Source organism: Xiphophorus couchianus, chromosome 24 (genome assembly GCF_001444195.1).
Source record: "Xiphophorus couchianus chromosome 24, X_couchianus-1.0, whole genome shotgun sequence".
NCBI classification, from domain to species: Eukaryota; Metazoa; Chordata; class Actinopteri; order Cyprinodontiformes; family Poeciliidae; genus Xiphophorus; species Xiphophorus couchianus.
This window is the reverse complement of record NC_040251.1, coordinates 6,248,016-6,266,976: the sequence shown is the minus strand read 5'-3', so window position 1 is coordinate 6,266,976 and position 18,961 is coordinate 6,248,016. Positions and strand designations below refer to the sequence as shown.

General features: G+C 48.5%; 2 protein-coding genes, 1 long non-coding RNA gene and 1 pseudogene across 14 annotated transcripts in view; 1 reads left to right on the top strand and 3 right to left on the bottom strand.

Annotated features, from left to right (window-relative positions):
* Nucleotides 1-141: 141 nt before the first annotated feature.
* LOC114141116 (uncharacterized) lies at nucleotides 142-2,140 on the bottom strand. Its single transcript, XR_003594772.1, has 2 exons — nucleotides 454-2,140; nucleotides 142-417 (listed from the first exon to the last, which is right to left on the bottom strand). It is a non-coding gene; the product is annotated as an uncharacterized LOC114141116 (long non-coding RNA).
* Nucleotides 2,141-2,938: 798 nt separating this feature from the next.
* Nucleotides 2,939-5,073, bottom strand: LOC114141185 (extracellular sulfatase Sulf-2-like; annotated as a pseudogene).
* A 356-nt stretch (nucleotides 5,074-5,429) lies between these two features.
* Nucleotides 5,430-15,816, top strand: LOC114141099 (myosin-7-like). 2 transcript variants are annotated; one of them, XM_028011529.1, is made up of 30 exons: nucleotides 5,430-5,581; nucleotides 5,669-5,757; nucleotides 6,215-6,302; nucleotides 6,562-6,679; nucleotides 7,388-7,511; nucleotides 7,575-7,711; nucleotides 7,878-8,048; nucleotides 8,126-8,210; nucleotides 8,372-8,614; nucleotides 8,677-8,853; nucleotides 9,205-9,350; nucleotides 9,423-9,513; nucleotides 9,588-9,745; nucleotides 10,025-10,256; nucleotides 10,333-10,459; nucleotides 11,048-11,166; nucleotides 11,271-11,467; nucleotides 11,820-12,003; nucleotides 12,080-12,245; nucleotides 12,502-12,626; nucleotides 12,702-12,817; nucleotides 13,485-13,671; nucleotides 13,740-13,949; nucleotides 14,025-14,150; nucleotides 14,227-14,317; nucleotides 14,629-14,708; nucleotides 15,013-15,117; nucleotides 15,196-15,291; nucleotides 15,481-15,624; nucleotides 15,700-15,816. In XM_028011529.1, the coding sequence occupies exons 1-30, from the start codon at nucleotides 5,542-5,544 to the stop codon at nucleotides 15,709-15,711; spliced, it is 3,984 nt and encodes a 1,327-aa protein (XP_027867330.1). In that variant the 5' UTR covers nucleotides 5,430-5,541; the 3' UTR covers nucleotides 15,712-15,816. The 2 variants fall into 2 exon arrangements, with proteins under 2 accessions (XP_027867330.1, XP_027867331.1); XM_028011530.1 differs by lacking the exons at nucleotides 5,430-5,581; nucleotides 5,669-5,757 and having other exon boundaries at nucleotides 6,259-6,302; nucleotides 6,335-6,679.
* An 884-nt stretch (nucleotides 15,817-16,700) lies between these two features.
* Nucleotides 16,701-18,961, bottom strand: part of LOC114141100 (extracellular sulfatase Sulf-2-like) — a 46,368-nt gene continuing 44,107 nt past the window's right edge. For 4 of the 11 annotated variants that reach the window (XM_028011535.1, XM_028011531.1, XM_028011533.1 and 1 more), the window contains one exon: nucleotides 16,701-18,901. In XM_028011535.1, coding sequence (XP_027867336.1) covers nucleotides 18,549-18,901 — 353 coding nt within the window. In that variant the 3' untranslated portion in view covers nucleotides 16,701-18,548. The remainder of the gene's footprint in view (nucleotides 18,902-18,961) is intronic. The other 7 variants (XM_028011538.1, XM_028011537.1, XM_028011536.1 and 4 more) reach the window with 5 other exon arrangements.

The following is an 18,961-nucleotide window of genomic DNA, read 5'->3' as shown; positions in this document are numbered from 1 at the left end:
ACTGTGGTGGAAACTTGACTTTCAGGAAGAAATCACCATTTTTCTTCAGGAAAGGCTAAATAAATAAACTTATTGCTGTTCATTTCTGGTTATGCAGCTTCTTCGCGTTGCCTGATGCAGAAACATTTTTCCACTCAGTAGTTTGGCGTTCAACACTTTATTCACAGACTAAACTCAGTGACCCGTGTTTCCACCGGTCAGTGGGGCTGCAACAATCATCCATCAGTCAAAGTGCTCTGCAGTTTGTCCTTCTGCGTGTCCAGTCCGGTCAGAACCGGCCCGATCTTTACAAATAAAAACACATCTAAACTTTTACATTCAAACACAACCAAGGTTGGCGGATCGGAGCGAGACGGACTGGATTCACACCGGAGAGGAGGGAACTTCTCCAACAGCTTCTGGATCAGAACCAGCACCCTCTGGGTCAGACAGACTGAACCCAGAACCAGCAACCTCTGGGTCAGACGGACTGAACCCAGAACCAGCAACCTCTGGGTCAGACGGACTGAACCCAGAACCAGCAACCTCTGGGTCAGACGGACTGAACCCAACGTGAACCTTCACAGGTCCAGAGTCCGAATCACACAGAATCAACCAGCCTGCTTCCAGCAGATCCTCCGTTTTACTCAAATCATAAAAACATTTTAATGCAGAAAGAGGAGATTCATATGGAAGCCCATTCCTGCCATTAAAGAAAGAAAACAGGAAGTCATAAATACAAGTTTTAAAGTCAGAATAAAGAGGAAAACGGCCGTGCTTCCTCTGATTTTAAAATATTCATATATTGATGTTAATGGAATATTAACATCAATATATGTAAAGTACAAAAACAAAACAGTAAGTTATAAACGTTCAAAGGAATAGATAAAAGAATAAACTTATTGAAAAACATTGATCGATGTTTCCTCTTTCTACCTTCATTCTTCTCTCAGGTTCTTTATTAATGCAGTACATTAAATAAAGTAATAATCTTCAATATTCTCATAGGTACAAGTATTACTAACAGAAGCTCTGGTAGTAACAACAAGAATGATACTATAAAGGTTAATAATATGACTTCCTGTTTCATGGTATGAATGGGTTTCCATAGTTTCTGAGCAGATCAGAAAACATCACATTTATTCACCATAAAGTCTTTACAAGTTTCAACCAAAACATAATCATGTTCATGTTGTGATTTATAATATTGCTGAATTTCTCCACCTGCACGTCTCTTAAGGAGGGGATCGCCATAGCAACCAATGACTCGGCATTTTCTGATTTTTGATAGCTAGCAGAGCTAGCAGGAGGAAGCTGACATGTTGAACAGCAACTCCACACATTCATGAAGGCATTGTAGGAAATGTAGGAAATCAGAGTTAAAACTGCAGAGTAAAGACGTCATGTCCCCGCCCAACAGAGCAAATCTCTGCCCTTACCGAACAGAAACTACTTTATGAATGAATACTAGAGAAACTCTGCAGACAGGAAGTTGACATCTCAACTTCCTGTGTGAGTCCAGTCATGTTTTCCTGGAAACCTTTCCTTCCTCCAGATCCGTTCCTCCATCAGCTCAGTGGATAAAACGGAGGAGGAAGAGGAGGAGGAGGAGGAGGAAGGTGATTGGACGGTTCAAACACACACAAAAACAGAGTCCTGTCTCTGATTGGCTCACGAGACGTCAGGAACTCCTCCTCCAATCAGAAAAGTTCTCGTCGTCTTCTCGCGGCGGTGGCGCGCCGTGGGTTAGTAATGCTGTCGGTCACCATGGTAACCAACAGTGAAGTTAAAGGAGGAAATCACATGACCACATTAGTGGCGACGTCAAACACGAAGCGGTCCTTCAGCGCCTCGCAGACAAACTAAATACAAAACACGAGATGAAGGCGGCCGATGGGAGGAAGAGGAGGAGGAAGGATTCTGACTCAACTTTCTAAAAAGAAGAAATTTTCTCAAATTTAATTCAAAATCAGACAAGAATAAGGAGGAATTTATCTGGGAAGATGCGACTTTAACAGCGATGCTTTCTAAATGTTTCCTTTCCCTGTTCTCCTCCTGCTCCTCCTGCCTCAGCCTCCTCTTCCTCCTCTTCCTCCTCGGAGCGACAGCAGCAGCCCCGACGGAGAGGAGGAAGAGGAGGGAGGAGCAGATGATGAAGAGGCGCGTCCAGCATTTCCTCCCAGTGGATGTCCACAAAAGTAGCAGAAGGTGATTGGCTGACCGCCGACACAGGGGCGTGGCGGGTCGATCTGTGATGTCACCTCCATGGCCACGCCTTCCTGCTTCAGACGGCTGTGGTGGCGGAGTCTGGAGCCGGTTGTCAGCCAATCAGGAAGCTTATCCCTTCCATCCGTCCCAGATTGGACCTCTGGACACAACAACACAGGAACGCTGAAGGTTAAACCAGCTGCAAGTGGCTTTGGGTCCTCAGTGTTGGAGACGACTGAGGCGCATGCAAGAGGCGGAACAAACAACCTGAAACCCAAAATATCGTTGTTATGGCGACAGTGGGAACAAACAAAACCAGAACCAGAACACCAGATTTACTCAGTAAGAAAGAGCTGCAGCAAATCCCCTCAGAGTCTGAGGGATTCCAAAGTGTTCGGCTTTGGATCATTTAGATCTGGAGAATCGTTCAGTTTTAGTTAAATGCCTTCTGTTCCCAGTGGCCGTCGTCTCCTGCAGGCTGAGACTTCTGGACATTGACCTCTGTGCTGACTGAGGTCAGGAGATGTTTGTCTCAGCACAGCGAATGTGACATGAAGCTCGAACAGACGATTAGTCAGCTGATGTTTCCTCTAATAATCAACGGGCTTCAGTGGAAAAAGCCTCTTTATAGTGTGGATTAAAAACATTAGTTGTGAAGGGGTGTGTGTGGGTGTGGGTGTGGGTGTGTGTGTGTGTGTGTGTGCGCAACGCGTGTCGGACAGACAGGACGGAGGCGTCCGGCAGGAAGTCGCCCCATGCAGGCCAATCACAACGGAGAACATGGAGGAAGACTCACAAGCGTTCGGGATGATGAAGGCTTCTTCACTTTCGGCCACTTCCTCCTTTCAAACAGCCTGATGCAACAAACACACACACACACAGTTACACACTCAGCCAAACACACCGTCTGCACCGGCATCCCTCAGAGCGCCGGCAGGAAGTCATGCAGCACTCAGAGTGTGTGTGTCGGTGTGGTGTGTTCTGGTGTTTGTACCTGTAGTCACCAAAGCCGCCATGAACCCGCCCTCCTGCTGAAAAGATCATCTGATTGGTTTACTAAGCAACGACTTCCTGGAACAAACAACCTGATAGCAGCTGAGCTGGTTTAGCGGAGGTCACCTGAACGCACCTGAACGCACCACCAGCAGCTCTGATGCTCCTCCGTCCGCGAGACGGAGGAGCTGAAATTATTTTGGTTCGTTCCGTTTGGTTACATTTATCTCTTTAAACATAAATATTTATTTACCGTCTTCCTTCCTCTCTGCGATCACATCTGGAGCAAAATTCAAATTTCCTGCTTACAGTTTACTGAGCAGTTGAAGCTCTTTGTCAGTAAATCACCGTCTGGTTCAAACTTCATGCTGACTGTTAATTATCTAGAAGTGATTCTAAAACTGAGATGTTAAATGTCATGTGGTTGAAGATTTAACTTCAAACTAACTTTTATGCAACAAAGAAAAACCCATGAATAGAACCAGTGAAACCAGTGAAACCAGTTAGTTCAGAGCTGGTAGTTATTTAGCAGCTTGAACAGTATCACCATGTTGCTGATGAACACATGAAAACCCTCAGAATGACTGTGGCGTTCCACAGGGCCGTGTGCTTGGCCCACTGTGACAAAGTGTCTATTTTTATAAAACAGGTTTTATAAAATCTGATGATGAAACTTTAAAATACGGTTTTAAATGATCCGGCTTTGGATGGTGAGATTCATAGTGTGTGTGTCCTACCCAGCTCTACTGAGCGCGTGCGAGGATTGCACTGCTTGTGACCCCTGCAGCCTCTGAGCTCCATCAGCTGGACGTGCAGCTGGTTCAGAACCGTCCGGTCCAACGAGCTGACGGCATTTATCAGCTGCAGACACAGAGAGACGGACAAAACACGGATTCAGAATCTGAGCAACTTCTCAACGGAGACAAAACCTCTGAGGTCCAACAGCTGAGGAAGGTTTTAAAACAGATTCACATTCCGTCATTTTCAAAACTCAAACAGAACCTAAAGGTTCTGGACCTCCAGGAGGGATTTAAGTTTTAATGTTGATTCAAACATTGGATAAAAGTCAGAATTAAACACATTGAAGAACATTTCCAGTAAATATTCTAAATAGCAAACAAATAAAACAAAATACTTTTTTTCCCGAATTTTCTGCACAACCAAAGTGTGATAAATAAAAAGATCATCCTGTGAACACTGGCTGGTTATGAGGGGCTCAGCCCTCCAGAGGGCGCTGTGAAGGCTGTGTGTGTGTGTGGGTGTGTTTGCGTGTGTGTGTGTGTGTGTACCTGGTACGGGTCGGTGCTCAGGTCAAAGTACTCCAGGAATCCGGTGGCGAACTCACAGAACAGGAAGTTGTGCGTCTCGTTGATGGTCCTCAGGCACCAGTAGTGTTGTTGGCGCTGGTGCAGGCGCAGAACGATCCCACTGAAACACCCAGTCATCACACATGACCCTTCATCCCTAAGGATGACCTTTAAACCACTGTTGTGAGTGTGTGTGTGTGTGTGTGTGTGTGTGTGTGCCGTACATGTCCAAAAGGGGGCGGTGTGCCAGTGCTGGTTGTCGTGTGTGAAGCAGGTGAGTCCAGGCATCGAACACGTGTCGTTGTTCCTGATCCTCTTGATTATCTTCCTCATCTTCTTCCTCCTCTTCTGCTCCTTCTGAAGCCAGCTCTTCTTATTCCAGGCCCCGCCCTTCCTGCTGTAACACACACACACACACACACACACACACACAGGTGTTGACAGGTGACCACCCTGATGATGAGGATGACTCCACTGCAACCTTTCTGACTCACCTGAAGGGATGAAGGCTTCCTCCTCTGAAGCGAAGCTTCTTCTTCAGTTTGGCTTTGTACCTGCACACACACACGCCCACACACACACACACACACCATCAGGTGTCAGCCCATTTTGTCCAATTTAACAACAAAGTACAGATTATTTTCAAATAAAACTGGATGAGATCACAGAATGGAAGGAGATGGATGATGGATGGATGATGGATGGATGATGGTTGGATGATGGATGGATGATGGTTGGAGGATGGATGATGGTTGGATAATGGGATTGTGGTTGGATGTATGGCTGGATGTATGGTTGGATGCTTGGCCTCTGGCTGGTTGGTTGGATGTATGGTTGGATGCTCGGCCTCTGGCTGGTTGGTTGGATGTATGGTTGGATGCTCGGCCTCTGGCTGGTTGGTTGGATGTATGGTTGGATGCTCGGTCCCTGGTTGCCCTGACTCCTGCTGCGTTGCCTGCAGGTTCCCTACAACATCACCGGTTGGCTGGATAAGAACAGAGATCCTCTGAATGAGACGGTGGTCGCTCTGTTCCAGAAATCCTCCAACAAGCTGATGGCCGGGCTTTTTGAGAACTACGTCTGCTCTGAGACAGGTACGGCAGCGCCGAACTCACAAACCGCCAGCAACCGCCAGCAACCGGCAACAACTGGCAGCAACAAACAGTCCCTTGTCCTGTTAGCCGCAGTGTCAGCTGGTGACCACAAGGGGGAGACCAAGCACAGGAAGAGGAAGGCTGCTTCTTTCCAGACGGTTTCACAGCTGCACAAGGTGAGTCAGAACGGCGTGAGAAAAGCTACAACTGAGGAGATGAACGGACCAACGGGGCCATTCATGATGAAACGTTCAGTCTTTGTCGCATTTTATCTGATTCTTTTCATATTGTTGGGAAAATGTGCTGAGATATTACTGACATTCTTTTAATGACAAAATCACAAGATAGTTTACAGGTTCCTCATTCATTATCATGAGGAGACGGATGATGACAGAATATATAAAAAACAAAATGGAGTCTGAATTCTCCTTCCCTCTGGAGGAAAACGAATGTTTAATGAGACATGAGAGGATCTGTGTCTTCAGTTTCAGCGTGAGGGACAAAGACATCTGAGATCCATCAGGAGACGTCTGTCCGTCTCCTGAAGTCGTCCTCACATTGAGTCCTGCGCCAACCAGCAGGAAGTCGTATTTACGCACGGCGTAAAGTTTCCTTCTCTCTGCTTAACGGCAGGAAAACCTGAACAAGCTGATGGCCAACCTCCGCAGCACTCAGCCTCACTTTGTTCGCTGCATCATCCCAAACGAGACCAAGAGTCCAGGTAACCCGGTAACCAGGTAACCCAGTAACCAGGTAACCCGGTAACCAGGTAACCCAGTAACCAGGTAACCCAGTAACCAGAGAAACCAGTCGGCAGGTTTGATGATGTTCCTGAAATGGCTCTGGGTACTTGGTCTTCCTGGTGAACGTGTGTTGGTCGTTTGGACGGGTGTGTGTGTGTGTGTGTGTGTGTGTGTGTGTGTGTGTGTGTGTGTGTGTGTGCGCGCCTCCTGCTGAGGGGACCGGTGTGTGTCTCCCAGGTGTGATGGATCCCTTCCTGGTGCTCCACCAGCTCAGGTGTAACGGAGTCCTGGAGGGGATCCGGATTTGCCGGAAAGGCTTTCCCAACCGAATCGCTTACGCCGAATTTAAACAGCGGTGAGTCCCGAACTTTAACCCGACACAGGAACTCTGGGTCAAAGGTCAGAGCCGGTCCCCTGTGATCTGGACGTAGCGGCCATCTTTAAAGCCCCCCAGCCTCTCAGAAGGGTTTTCTTCTTTGAACTTTGACCTTTTCACTTTTTCACTCGACTCTGAGCCACGAATGTCAGTGGATGATGACGTTATGTCATAAAACTGGCAAATAACCCGTTAAAATGGCCTCCCTGTTACCATGGCAACATAGGATAAAATGCCCCAGAAGTTATTCCGATAAACGATATATTGTTGTTTTGAGACCATTTTCAGTAACATGATGGTAATAATGGCATAATAATGTAAGAACACATTTAAAAACTGATGAACATTTGGAACTGGAAGACATTTTAAATATCCAAACAAAACAGATGAAATCTCTGGAAACAAAATGATCCTTTAATAAAAGGACGAACTCAGACCAAAACATCAGACTGAAGAAGTTATTATCCAATAAATCATGCAAAATGAAATTATTGCGTTTGTTTTCATTTCTCAGGCGATGAATTGATTTATTCCTTACTGTGACGGGCCTAAACATGGATTTAAACAGGTTTAATCTCTAGCATTTATTAGCTGAATCTTTTTCATGCTGATGAACTGAAGGACGATGCATCGCTCAGGTTTCACCTTCAGCTCTGGGATTCTCCTGACTCGTGGTTTTCCTGTCAGGTATCGGATCCTGAACCCGTCTGCGATCCCGGAGGACTCGTACATGGACAGCAGGAAGGCTGCAGAGAAGCTCCTGGGATCCCTGGACATCGACCACAACCAGTATAAGTTCGGACACACAAAGGTAGAAAACCAACTCAGTCCCAGTTTGACCCTAACGAATGATTCAGTAATTTGTCCTCCCCAGGTTTTCTTTAAGGCGGGTTTGCTGGGACAGCTGGAGGACATGAGGGACAGCCGTCTGTCCCACATCATCACCACGGTTCAGGCCAAGTGCCGGGGGAAACTGATGAGGATGGAACTTCAGGAGCTGAAGCTGAAGAGGTCAATATGGCCGCCATCAGTCTTCCTGTTTCCTGCAGCAGCCATGTTGGAGAACAATGTTCAATCATTCATGTGTAGAAGATCCAGGTTTTTACTCCAACTCAGGCGGTTCTGGTAAAACCCGGACCGGACTGTGAAGCCGGATGTCTGTGGTTCTTCCTGTCAGGGACGCCTCCACGGTGATCCAGTTCAACCTCAGGGCCTTCTTCTCGGTGCGCACCTGGCCGTGGATGATGCTCTTCTATAAGCTCCGCCCCCTGCTGAAGAGCGCCCAGGTGGAGAAGGAGCTGGCCGCTCTGAAGGACGACTTCGCCAAGTTGAAGGAAACGTTTGAACGGTCGGCTTCCATGTTAGAATGAAACATCTGCAGAACGTTCTCCTGAGTTCTCTGACTGCTGGGCTTTTCTTCATCAGGTCAGAGGTCAAGCGGCAGGAGGCCGAGCAGCGGCAGGTGGTTCTGGTCCAAGAGAAGAAGGATCTGGCTCTGCAGCTGCAAGCTGTAAGAAACACTGAGCCTTCAGTTTCACCTCCAAATCTTTCTTCCTTCTTCAGACCATAAAACGCTTTAAAGATCTTCGGGGCCGTTTGGGTCGGAGCCAACAAAACAGAAACAATCTTATTTAAAATATTAAGAGTCTAGTTTTTAATCTTCCTTATCAGGAGCAGGACAACCTGATGGACGCAGAGGATCGCTGCAACCAGCTGATCCAGTCCAAAATCTCTCTGGAGTCCAAGCTGAAGGAGATGCAGGAGCGTTTGGAGGACGAAGAGGAGGCGAGCGCCAGCCTGACGTCCAAGAAGCGTCACCTGGAGGACGAGGTGCTGTCCCTGAAGAGAGACGTGGACGACCTGGAGATGACGCTGGCCAGAGTGGAGAAGGAGCGGCATGGAGTGGAGAACAAGGTGCGGCGCCTCGCAGCGTTTCACAGCTGCAGCAGCAGGCTGAACCTCTCCGCTCCCTGCAGGTGAAGAACCTGACCAACGAGATGGTCGTCCTGGACGAATCCATCGCGTCTCTGAGCAGAGAGAAAGCTGCTCTGCTGGAGGCTCACCAGCAGGTGCTGATCGACCTTCAGGCTCAGGAGGACAAGGTCAACATGCTGGCCAAGGTCAAAGCCCGTCTGGAGCAGCAAGTGGATAACGTAAGAAAAGTTCAACTGGGCAGCTTTGGACAGCGCTAACCAGCAGGCTAACTGTTCCAAACCTAAGTCACTAATCAGACCAGCTAATGCTAACGCAACAAACCAATACGGTATTTAGTAGAAGCTAATATTAACAAGCTAAAGTTTATTCACTTTATTCAAGTGAAAGTTTACAGAACAGCCAAACACGTCAGTTTAGAGTTTATTCAGAAAAACGCCAGTTTTGGTGAAATTAAAGGCTCTAAACTTTAGCCAAACCAACCAGTTCCAGATGGCAGGAAAAGGTTCCTGCTCATCTAAACAGTTTGTGGTTCATCTACGGGACGCTGTGATGTCATATCCTCTCTGCAGGTTGAAACCTCCCTGGAGCTGGAGAAGAAGACTCGGTGTGACCTGGAGAGAGCGAAGAAGAAGCTGGAGGGCGACCTGAAGCTCTGCATGGACTCAGTGAAGGACCTGGAGAACCAAAAGGAAAATCTGGAGGAGAGACTGAAGAAGTAAGATCAGCCTTTCGCTAAAAGTAACCAGGCAAAAACTAATGTTTGTGATTCCACTTTTCTGCTCCAAAGGAAAGACTCTGAGTTGGTTCAGTTCCATGAGAGGCTGGAGGACCAGCAGACTCTGAGTGATCAGCTTCAGAAGAAGATGAAGGAGCTGCAGGTGGGTCACAGAACCGAAGGTTTCCGGATCTTCCTCTGATCCTGGATGCTTCAGTGGTTCGGCTGCTCCTGCAGACCCGAATCGAGGAGCTGGAGGAGGCGCTGGAGGCGGAGCGGGCGTGTCGCGTCAAAGCCGAACGTCAGAGGAACGACATCGCCACGGAGCTGGAGCAGCTGGGAGAGAAGCTGGAGGAGGCAGGAGGAGCTTCAGCGGCTCAGGTGGCTCTAAGCAGGTAGTTCACCTCCAGAGTGATGACAGGAAAATCCACTGCTCAATCATAAACAACCCGAAGGATCCAAGAACGCTTCTGAAGGGACAGAATGCAGCACCAGGTCCAGTTAGAGCATCATCGGTTAGACGAGGCATCAGGGAAGATGGAGGCCAGGAAGCTCAACTGCAGCAGCTTCCTGTGTCTCAGGGTCTTAAAGATGTACAGCAGTCACAGGATAAAGGGGCTAAAACTAAACCTGCTCAGTCTGTTTCCAGTAACTTTAGTTGATTTGCTCAACAGGAAGCGAGAGGCGGACTTGCAAAAGATGCGGCGGGAGCTGGAGGAGGCGGGGCTTCACCACGAGGCCGTAGCGGCCAGTCTGAGGAGGAAGCACTCAGACTCGGTGGCGGAGCTCAGCGAACAGATCGACGCTCTGCAGAGAGTCAAACAGAAACTGGAGAAGGAAAAGACCGAGATCCGACTGGAGGCCGACGACCTGGCTGTCAGCGTGGAGCAGCTCAGCCGAGCCAAGGTGAACCAGAACTTTAACGTGGCTGGTTTGGTTCTGCTGCCTGCAGGTAATTCTGACTGATGCTCCTCTGATGCAGGGGACAGTGGAGAAGATGTGCCGGGTGATTGAGGACCAGCTGAATGAAAGCCGGAGCAGAGCGGATGAGCTGCAGAGGCAGCTGGCTGAGGTTTCTGCTCAGAAAGCCCGAGCTCTGACCCAAACTGGTAAAACACACAGGATGGAATGAATGAATGACCAAACAGCCATCATCAATGATGGTGAACATTAAACTCAGGCTAAAGCCCACTGGGTCCTGGAGTAAACATTAGTCAGGTTTCTGAGGGCTCCAGGTTCTGGTTCTCCACAGAACCAGACAGACTCCTGTCCTTCCAAAGCGTTCAGCATCATTCTGTCACTGTGGAACCATTACTGGCAGTTTGGGTGAGTCTACCTGCTGCTGCTTTAGAGATCAGGACAGCAGAGACACGAGACCAGACCTGCTGCCACTTCCTGCTCTGGTCAGGAGAAGAAAGTCGTGATGTTAGCATGTTGCATCAGATACAGACCTGATGCTTTCAGGGAACAAATGTTTCCCACAGAAAGATGGAGGTTAGAAGAATAAGTGTTGATCTGAGATTGTTTGGTCATCTGGTGGAAACAGCTGAATGTCATCTGCATCAGATCGATGACAGAAGAAACAGCAGCACAGCTGACTAAAACCGAGAACAGCTGAGTCTGTGGAAACTTTCTGTCCTGAAGGACACAAAGAAATGGTCAGACTGATAATCAGATCATTCCTGTTCTGTTCTCAGCTGAGTATGGCCGCCGTTTAGAGGAGCGGGACGCCCTGATTGGTCAGCTGCAGCGCTTCAAGGCTAGCCTTAGCCAAGACACTGAGAATCTGAAGAAGCAACTGGAGGAGGACAGCAAGGTAACACTGAACCCATCCCATGCAAAGTTCTGCGCTTTAAGTGGAGACAACAATCTAGAAAGATGTTTGCTGAGTCTCTCACCATGTCTGCATGTCTGCTGAAGGCCCGGGTTGCTCTGGCTCACGCTGTCCAGGCGTCCCGTCACGACTGCAGCCTGCTGAAGGAGCAGCTGGAGGAGGAGCAGGAAGCCAAAGCCCAGCTGCAGAAGGCCTTGTCTCAAGCCAACGGCCAGGCGCTCCAGTGGAGAGCCAAGTATGAGACAGAAGCTGTGCTGAAGATAGAGGAGCTGGAAGAGGCAAAGTAAGAAGACACTGATGGTTCCACTCCGACCCAACCGGCCCAAAGCGTCCAGGTTCTGAAGCTTAGACATGTTCACTTAGCTGATGAGAGATTCTGTTTCGATGGGGTCAGAGGGTTGGTTTCTATATGTTGGTGGTGTTTCTGTGATCTCAGTTTTTACATCACTGAGGGTTCTAGTGGAACAACCAAAGTTTCTCTACAGAACTGGTCCCAGGTAAAACCTGGACCGGCCTTCAGCCCGTCGCTCACACAGCCTGGACCCAGCTGGCCGCGGGTTCCTCCCTGTGGCGCAAGAGGTTGAAACCCAGAACCCTGTGCTGTACGTCTCAGGGTTCTGTTCTGATGTTTGCAGGAAGAAGTTAGTTGTGAAACTGCAGAGTGCGGAGGAAGCCACCGAGGCGGCTCAGGCTAAGAGCTCCTCACTGGAGAAAACCAAGCAGCGTCTGCAGGCCGAGGTCGACGACCTGGCGGCTGAGCTGCTGCGCTCCAACGCCGCCGCTCTGGCTCTGGACAAGAAGCAGCGAAACTTTGACAAGGTTGGTCCAGAAACAGAAACCCGACTCAACAAGCTGTAGAGGTGGAAAGTGGACCTGTGTGTGACGTGTGACGCAGCTGCTGAGCGACTGGAAGCTGAAGGAGGAGGAGGGTCAGGCGGAGCTGGAGGCATCCCAGAAAGAGTCTCGCAGTCTGAGCACAGAGCTGTTCAAACTGAGGAGCAGCTATGAAGAGGCTCTGGATCATCTGGAGACGGTCAAACGGGAAAACAAAAACCTCCAAGGTACCAAGACCCTGGTCTGCTGGACCGGGTCTGATCAGAGCCAAACGTTTAGAGAAGAGATGGACGATTAAATATGATGTTTGACTATCGATACAGACACACACCTTACTGTTAGTCCTGTTCACTCACTGCTGAGCCGTTTGTTGACGTGTCCGGCGGGCCTGAGCATGTGGGGACGTTTAGAGTTCAGGACAAGAGAATCAGAGAAACGTCTTCCTACCAGAACCAAACATCCCTCATTTCTGCCTTTTCCCAGAGGAAATCCTCGAGTTGACCAACCAGATTGGAGAAGAAGGGAAAACCATCCATGAGCTGGAGAGAACGAAGAAGATCCTCCATATGGAGAAGAGTGACATCAGAGCTGCTCTGGAAGAGGCAGAGGTAAGACTCCTCCTCAGTCCAGGTACCTGTGAACTCACCGGACCGGTTGACTGGACCGGTTCCCACTCCACCCAGGGAACGCTGGAACACGAGGAGAGCAAGAACCTGAGATTCCAGATGGAGCTGCAGCAGATTCGGAACGAGATCGAGCGAAAGATTGCAGAGAAGGACGAAGAGATGGATACGCTCAGGTACCTGACGCCTTAAAGCAGCCAATCAGAAACATTCAAACTGCATCTGGTGGCACAGATCGGTTCTGAAATGAAAGAGAACCCAAAGGCAGAGGAGGTCTGACAATGAGCTGGGTGAGGATTGGACGGATCATCCATGGACTGTCTGAGTCCATCCATCATTCCAGCGAAATCTGGATCAGAAAAGTCAACATGAAAACTCCTGAAGTTTAGAGAAACATTTAAGTTTCTCGATTAGCCAGACTTTAAAATGCTGTGAGGATGAACTGCATGTGAAGATGGTGAAAGTTCTGCACACAGCATGAGGCAGTGAGCATGAGAAAATTAAATCTGTAGTTCAGGTCAGTCTCTGGATCTGGTCCAGGTCCAGAACTCGTGTCCTCAGAGTCCTGGACCTCTGCTGTCAGCTGCTGCTACTGCTGAGCTGCTTTCAGAAAACGGGGATCTGCAAATGAGACGGTTCTGGTTTAGGTGGACTGTGGCAGAACCAGTTCAAGGTGTTGAATTGTTTCCTCTGCCTCACTGACGACCCAACCAGAGTCTCAGCTGGTCAGAGGAAACGGCAGCATGTCCAGAGTTTCTCTAAACGTGCCTTCAGTCGCTCCTCTGCCCTGGTCTTTTCCCCCTGAGCCGATTCAGACAGGAAGTCTCTCGACTCTGACTCCAGGCGGAACCACCAGCGCTCTCTGGACGGCGCGCAGGCCAGCCTGGAGGCTGAGAGCCGCAGTCGCAGCGAGGCGGTTCGTCTGAAGAAGAAGATGGAGTCGGACCTGAACGAGATGGAGGTCCAGTTGGCGCACGCCAACCGGCAGGCGGCTGAGAGCCAGAGGATCATCAGACACCTGCAGACACAGGTAATCCCTCCTGATCAGGCGGTCACCGGCACATATGGGTCAGTTCCCATCACTTGGTTCTGCTGCAGGTCAAAGAGCAGCAGGCGGAGCTGGAGGATAAAGTCCAGGCAGCCAATCAGCTGCAGGAGCAGCTGGTTCTGTCGGAGCGCCGCAGTGCGCTGATGGCGGCAGAAGAGGCGGAGCTGAGAGCGGCGCTGGAACAGACCGACCGCGTCCGAAAGACGTGTGAAAACGAAATGCTGGAGGCGGCAGAGAGAGTCGGCCTGCTCAGCACTCAGGTACGGCCGCAGGCGACCTCTGACCCTTGCCGCCGCCGACATCCAGACTTTGACCCGAGGCTTCCTGCGTTCCAGAACGCGGCTCTGCTGAACCAGAAGAGGAAGCTGGAGACGGACCTGTCTCTGCTGACCGGAGAGGTGGACGAGGCCGTGCAGGAGAGCCGCAGCGCCGGAGAGAAGGCCAAGAAGGCCGTCACTGACGTCAGTCCTGACCCCTGACCCCGCGCTCGGTCAAAGCGTTTGATGCTTTGGTTGCTGAACGTCGCTGTTCCTGCAGGCGGCTCTGATGGCCGAGGAGCTGAAGAAGGAGCAGGACAGCAGCAGCCTGCTGGAGCGGATGAAGAGGAACATGGAGGCCACAGTGAAAGGTCTGGACCCGGGCCGGGATCACCACCCTGACGGAGTCCGGTCACCTCCTCTGACCAGACAAATGTTAGATCTACCAGGAAACAGGAACCTCTGTTTGGCTGGTTACCCAGAATGCATTGTGCTGTAAATATGAGTGATAAAAAGTATTAATGTTGATGCTGGGGAATGAGAAGGGATTAAAAAATGTTTTCATTAATTTAACCACAGAATATTAAAGTTAAATTCTTTCATCTCATAAACTTGTAACTGAATTAGTAATAATCTGTAGATTATATTCCAGATTAGGAGCTGAGCTGTGATGCTCTGTCAGACCTGCAGGTGAAGCTGGACGAGGCGGAGCAGGCGGCCCAGAGAGGAGGGAGGAAGCAGCTCCACAAGCTGGAGACCAGAGTGAGGAGAAGTTCTGCCGGGCTGTCGGTTCTGATCCGCTAAACCCAGAGGGATTCTGGGGGATCCGGGCTGAACCCAAACCAAACAACCTGCTGAGAACAAGGAGCTTCTGCTTGTAGCTTCAGAACCCAAACACACATTAATGTCCTTAAGTTTCCAAACCCCAAAATGTTCCACTTTTCTTTAGCAAATTGATCTTGATCAATTTTTTTTTTTTACAAAAACCCTTTGATGTAACAAAATAATGGTTAAATAAAAGAATGTATTGTTCCAGAGCCTGTATCTCAGTTTCTGCTGTGTGCAGGTCAGGGAGCTTCAGCTGGAGCTGCTGGAGGAGAGGAAGAGGAGCGAGGAGTTTCAGAAGAGCCTTCGTCGCTCTGAGAGGAGAGCGAAGGAGCTATCGCTGCAGGTCTGAGCCGCCGCCGGCCGCTGCTGCTCTGGTTCTGGTTCTGTTGGGCCGCTGCTTCATTGGTTCTGTGTCCTGCAGTCGGAGGAGGACAGGAAGAATCTGCTGAGGATGCAGGAACTGATCGAGAAGCTTCAGGCCAAAGCCAAGAGCTACAAGAGACAAGCTGAGACCGCAGTGAGTGTCTGGAACGCTCAGAGCGCTTTTATTCTGAAACATCAGCAGCCTGAAAAACGCAAAGAGCTGCATCACAGGAAGGGTCAAAGGTTATCTGTAGATCAGAGTAAAGCAAACAGAGTAAAACTTTTGTTTTAACGTCTCCATCCGGTGGTTTCATTTGGTGTCATTCCCCCATCTGTCCGCCAGGAGGAGCAGGTGAGCAACACCAGCGTCCGTTTCAGAAAAATCCAACAGGACCTGGACGGTGCTGAGGAGAGAGCAGACATCGCCGAGACGGCCGTCAACAAGCTGCGGCTCCGGACCCGCGAACACAGCGGCGCGGTGGTTCTGGTGGGTCCGGCCCGGTCCGCTCTGTGGTTCACATCCAATTATTAGTTACTAACAGAAACGTTTGTTTTTCTGCAGACGAGCGACTGAGGCGGAGGTTCCTCCTGGGACCGGGTCACTGTTTTCTCTCTGCTTTGGTTCGGTTTCCTTTTGCTCTTTGTTTTTCTGTAATAAACCTTAATTATCGCAGTTTTACCAGTTTGGTTGGTTTTCTTTCTTCAGGGCTCCTGCTGCTGATTGGGTTTATTTGTCAAAATGTCAAAATAAATGTTTAATTTCCAAAATAATATTTAGCTTTCTGAATAAATTAAACTACTTCGCTCCAAAGTAAATGTTTGGCTACAGGCTAAATATTTAGCTAACTCATAACTAGATATTTATTTAGTTTGAAACTTAATATTTTTTCTCTAAGCTAGTGAAATATTTAACCAAATAAACTTGCACAGTGGTGCAGTTGGTAGCACTGTTACCTTGCAGCTAGAAGGTCCTGGGTTCGATTCCCTCGGTCTTTCTGCATGTTCCCCCTGTTCTCTCTGGGTTCTCTGGTTTCCTGTCAGGTTAACTGGTTTGTATAAATTCTCCGTAGGTCTCAGTCAGTGTGTTGTTGTCTGTCTCTGTCCTGGTGACCCGTCGGTGACCCCGTCTCTCGCCCATTGACCTCTGGAGAGGCACCAGCACCTCCGGACCCCAAAGGGTCAAGGTGTCAGAAAGGAGATGGTTTAGTTTAGCTACTCACTTATAAACTCAGTTTTAGTTAGTCGAGGTAAATATTTAGCTAAATATTGCTTTTAGTATGAAGGGTGCTTCATCAATAAAACTGACTGATTAAAACTAAATATTTAGCCTGATGCTAAATAATTAGCACTGAGCTAGCTGTTCAGTTAGTGCCGAGACCAGAGCTACTAAATATGTAGTTTGGAATAAATTTATAAATTAATACTGTGGTGGAAACTTGACTTTCAGGAAGAAATCACCATTTTTCTTCAGGAAAGGCTAAATAAATAAACTTATTGCTGTTCATTTCTGGTTATGCAGCTTCTTCGCGTTGCCTGATGCAGAAACATTTTTCCACTCAGTAGTTTGGCGTTCAACACTTTATTCACAGACTAAACTCAGTGACCCGTGTTTCCACCGGTCAGTGGGGCTGCAACAATCATCCATCAGTCAAAGTGCTCTGCAGTTTGTCCTTCTGCGTGTCCAGTCCGGTCAGAACCGGCCCGATCTTTACAAATAAAAACACATCTAAACTTTTACATTCAAACACAACCAAGGTTGGCGGATCGGAGCGAGACGGACTGGATTCACACCGGAGAGGAGGGAACTTCTCCAACAGCTTCTGGATCAGAACCAGCACCCTCTGGGTCAGACAGACTGAACCCAGAACCAGCAACCTCTGGGTCAGACGGACTGAACCCAGAACCAGCAACCTCTGGGTCAGACGGACTGAACCCAGAACCAGCAACCTCTGGGTCAGACGGACTGAACCCAACGTGAACCTTCACAGGTCCAGAGTCCGAATCACACAGAATCAACCAGCCTGCTTCCAGCAGATCCTCCGTTTTACTCAAATCATAAAAACATTTTAATGCAGAAAGAGGAGATTCATATGGAAGCCCATTCCTGCCATTAAAGAAAGAAAACAGGAAGTCATAAATACAAGTTTTAAAGTCAGAATAAAGAGGAAAACGGCCGTGCTTCCTCTGATTTTAAAATATTCATATATTGATGTTAATGGAATATTAACATCAATATATGTAAAGTACAAAAACAAAACAGTAAGTTATAAACGTTCAAAGGAATAGATAAAAGAATAAACTTATTGAAAAACATTGATCGATGTTTCCTCTTTCTACCTTCATTCTTCTCTCAGGTTCTTTATTAATGCAGTACATTAAATAAAGTAATAATCTTCAATATTCTCATAGGTACAAGTATTACTAACAGAAGCTCTGGTAGTAACAACAAGAATGATACTATAAAGGTTAATAATATGACTTCCTGTTTCATGGTATGAATGGGTTTCCATAGTTTCTGAGCAGATCAGAAAACATCACATTTATTCACCATAAAGTCTTTACAAGTTTCAACCAAAACATAATCATGTTCATGTTGTGATTTATAATATTGCTGAATTTCTCCACCTGCACGTCTCTTAAGGAGGGGATCGCCATAGCAACCAATGACTCGGCATTTTCTGATTTTTGATAGCTAGCAGAGCTAGCAGGAGGAAGCTGACATGTTGAACAGCAACTCCACACATTCATGAAGGCATTGTAGGAAATGTAGGAAATCAGAGTTAAAACTGCAGAGTAAAGACGTCATGTCCCGCCCAACAGAGCAAATCTCTGCCCTTACCGAACAGAAACTACTTTATGAATGAATACTAGAGAAACTCTGCAGACAGGAAGTTGACATCTCAACTTCCTGTGTGAGTCCAGTCATGTTTTCCTGGAAACCTTTCCTTCCTCCAGATCCGTTCCTCCATCAGCTCAGTGGATAAAACGGAGGAGGAAGAGGAGGAGGAGGAGGAGGAAGGTGATTGGACGGTTCAAACACACACAAAAACAGAGTCCTGTCTCTGATTGGCTCACGAGACGTCAGGAACTCCTCCTCCAATCAGAAAAGTTCTCGTCGTCTTCTCGCGGCGGTGGCGCGCCGTGGGTTAGTAATGCTGTCGGTCACCATGGTAACCAACAGTGAAGTTAAAGGAGGAAATCACATGACCACATTAGTGGCGACGTCAAACACGAAGCGGTCCTTCAGCGCCTCGCAGACAAACTAAATACAAAACACGAGATGAAGGCGGCCGATGGGAGGAAGAGGAGGAGGAAGGATTCTGACTCAACTTTCTAAAAAGAAGAAATTTTCTCAAATTTAATTCAAAATCAGACAAGAATAAGGAGGAATTTATCTGGGAAGATGCGACTTTAACAGCGATGCTTTCTAAATGTTTCCTTTCCCTGTTCTCCTCCTGCTCCTCCTGCCTCAGCCTCCTCTTCCTCCTCTTCCTCCTCGGAGCGACAGCAGCAGCCCGACGGAGAGGAGGAAGAGGAGGGAGGAGCAGATGATGAAGAGGCGCGTCCAGCATTTCCTCCCAGTGATGTCACAAAAGTAGCAGAAGGTGATTGGCTGACCGCCGACACAGGGGCGTGGCGGTCGATCTGTGATGTCACCTCCATGGCCACGCCTTCCTGCTTCAGACGGCTGTGGTGGGCGGAGTCTGGAGCCGGTGTCAGCCAATCAGGAAGCTTATCCCTTCCATCCGTCCCAGATTGGACCTCTGGACACAAACACAGGAACGCTGAAGGTTAAACCAGCTGCAAGTGGCTTTGGGTCCAGT

Coding starts and splice junctions, on each gene's coding strand:
- LOC114141099 (XM_028011529.1), top strand. CDS start 5,542: ATGGCCGGGCTTTTTGAGAACTACGTCTGCTCTGAGACAG. Junction 12,246..12,501: donor GGAAAACAAAAACCTCCAAG/GTACCAAGACCC, acceptor GCCTTTTCCCAG/AGGAAATCCTCGAGTTGACC. Junction 13,672..13,739: donor TCAGACACCTGCAGACACAG/GTAATCCCTCCT, acceptor GTTCTGCTGCAG/GTCAAAGAGCAGCAGGCGGA.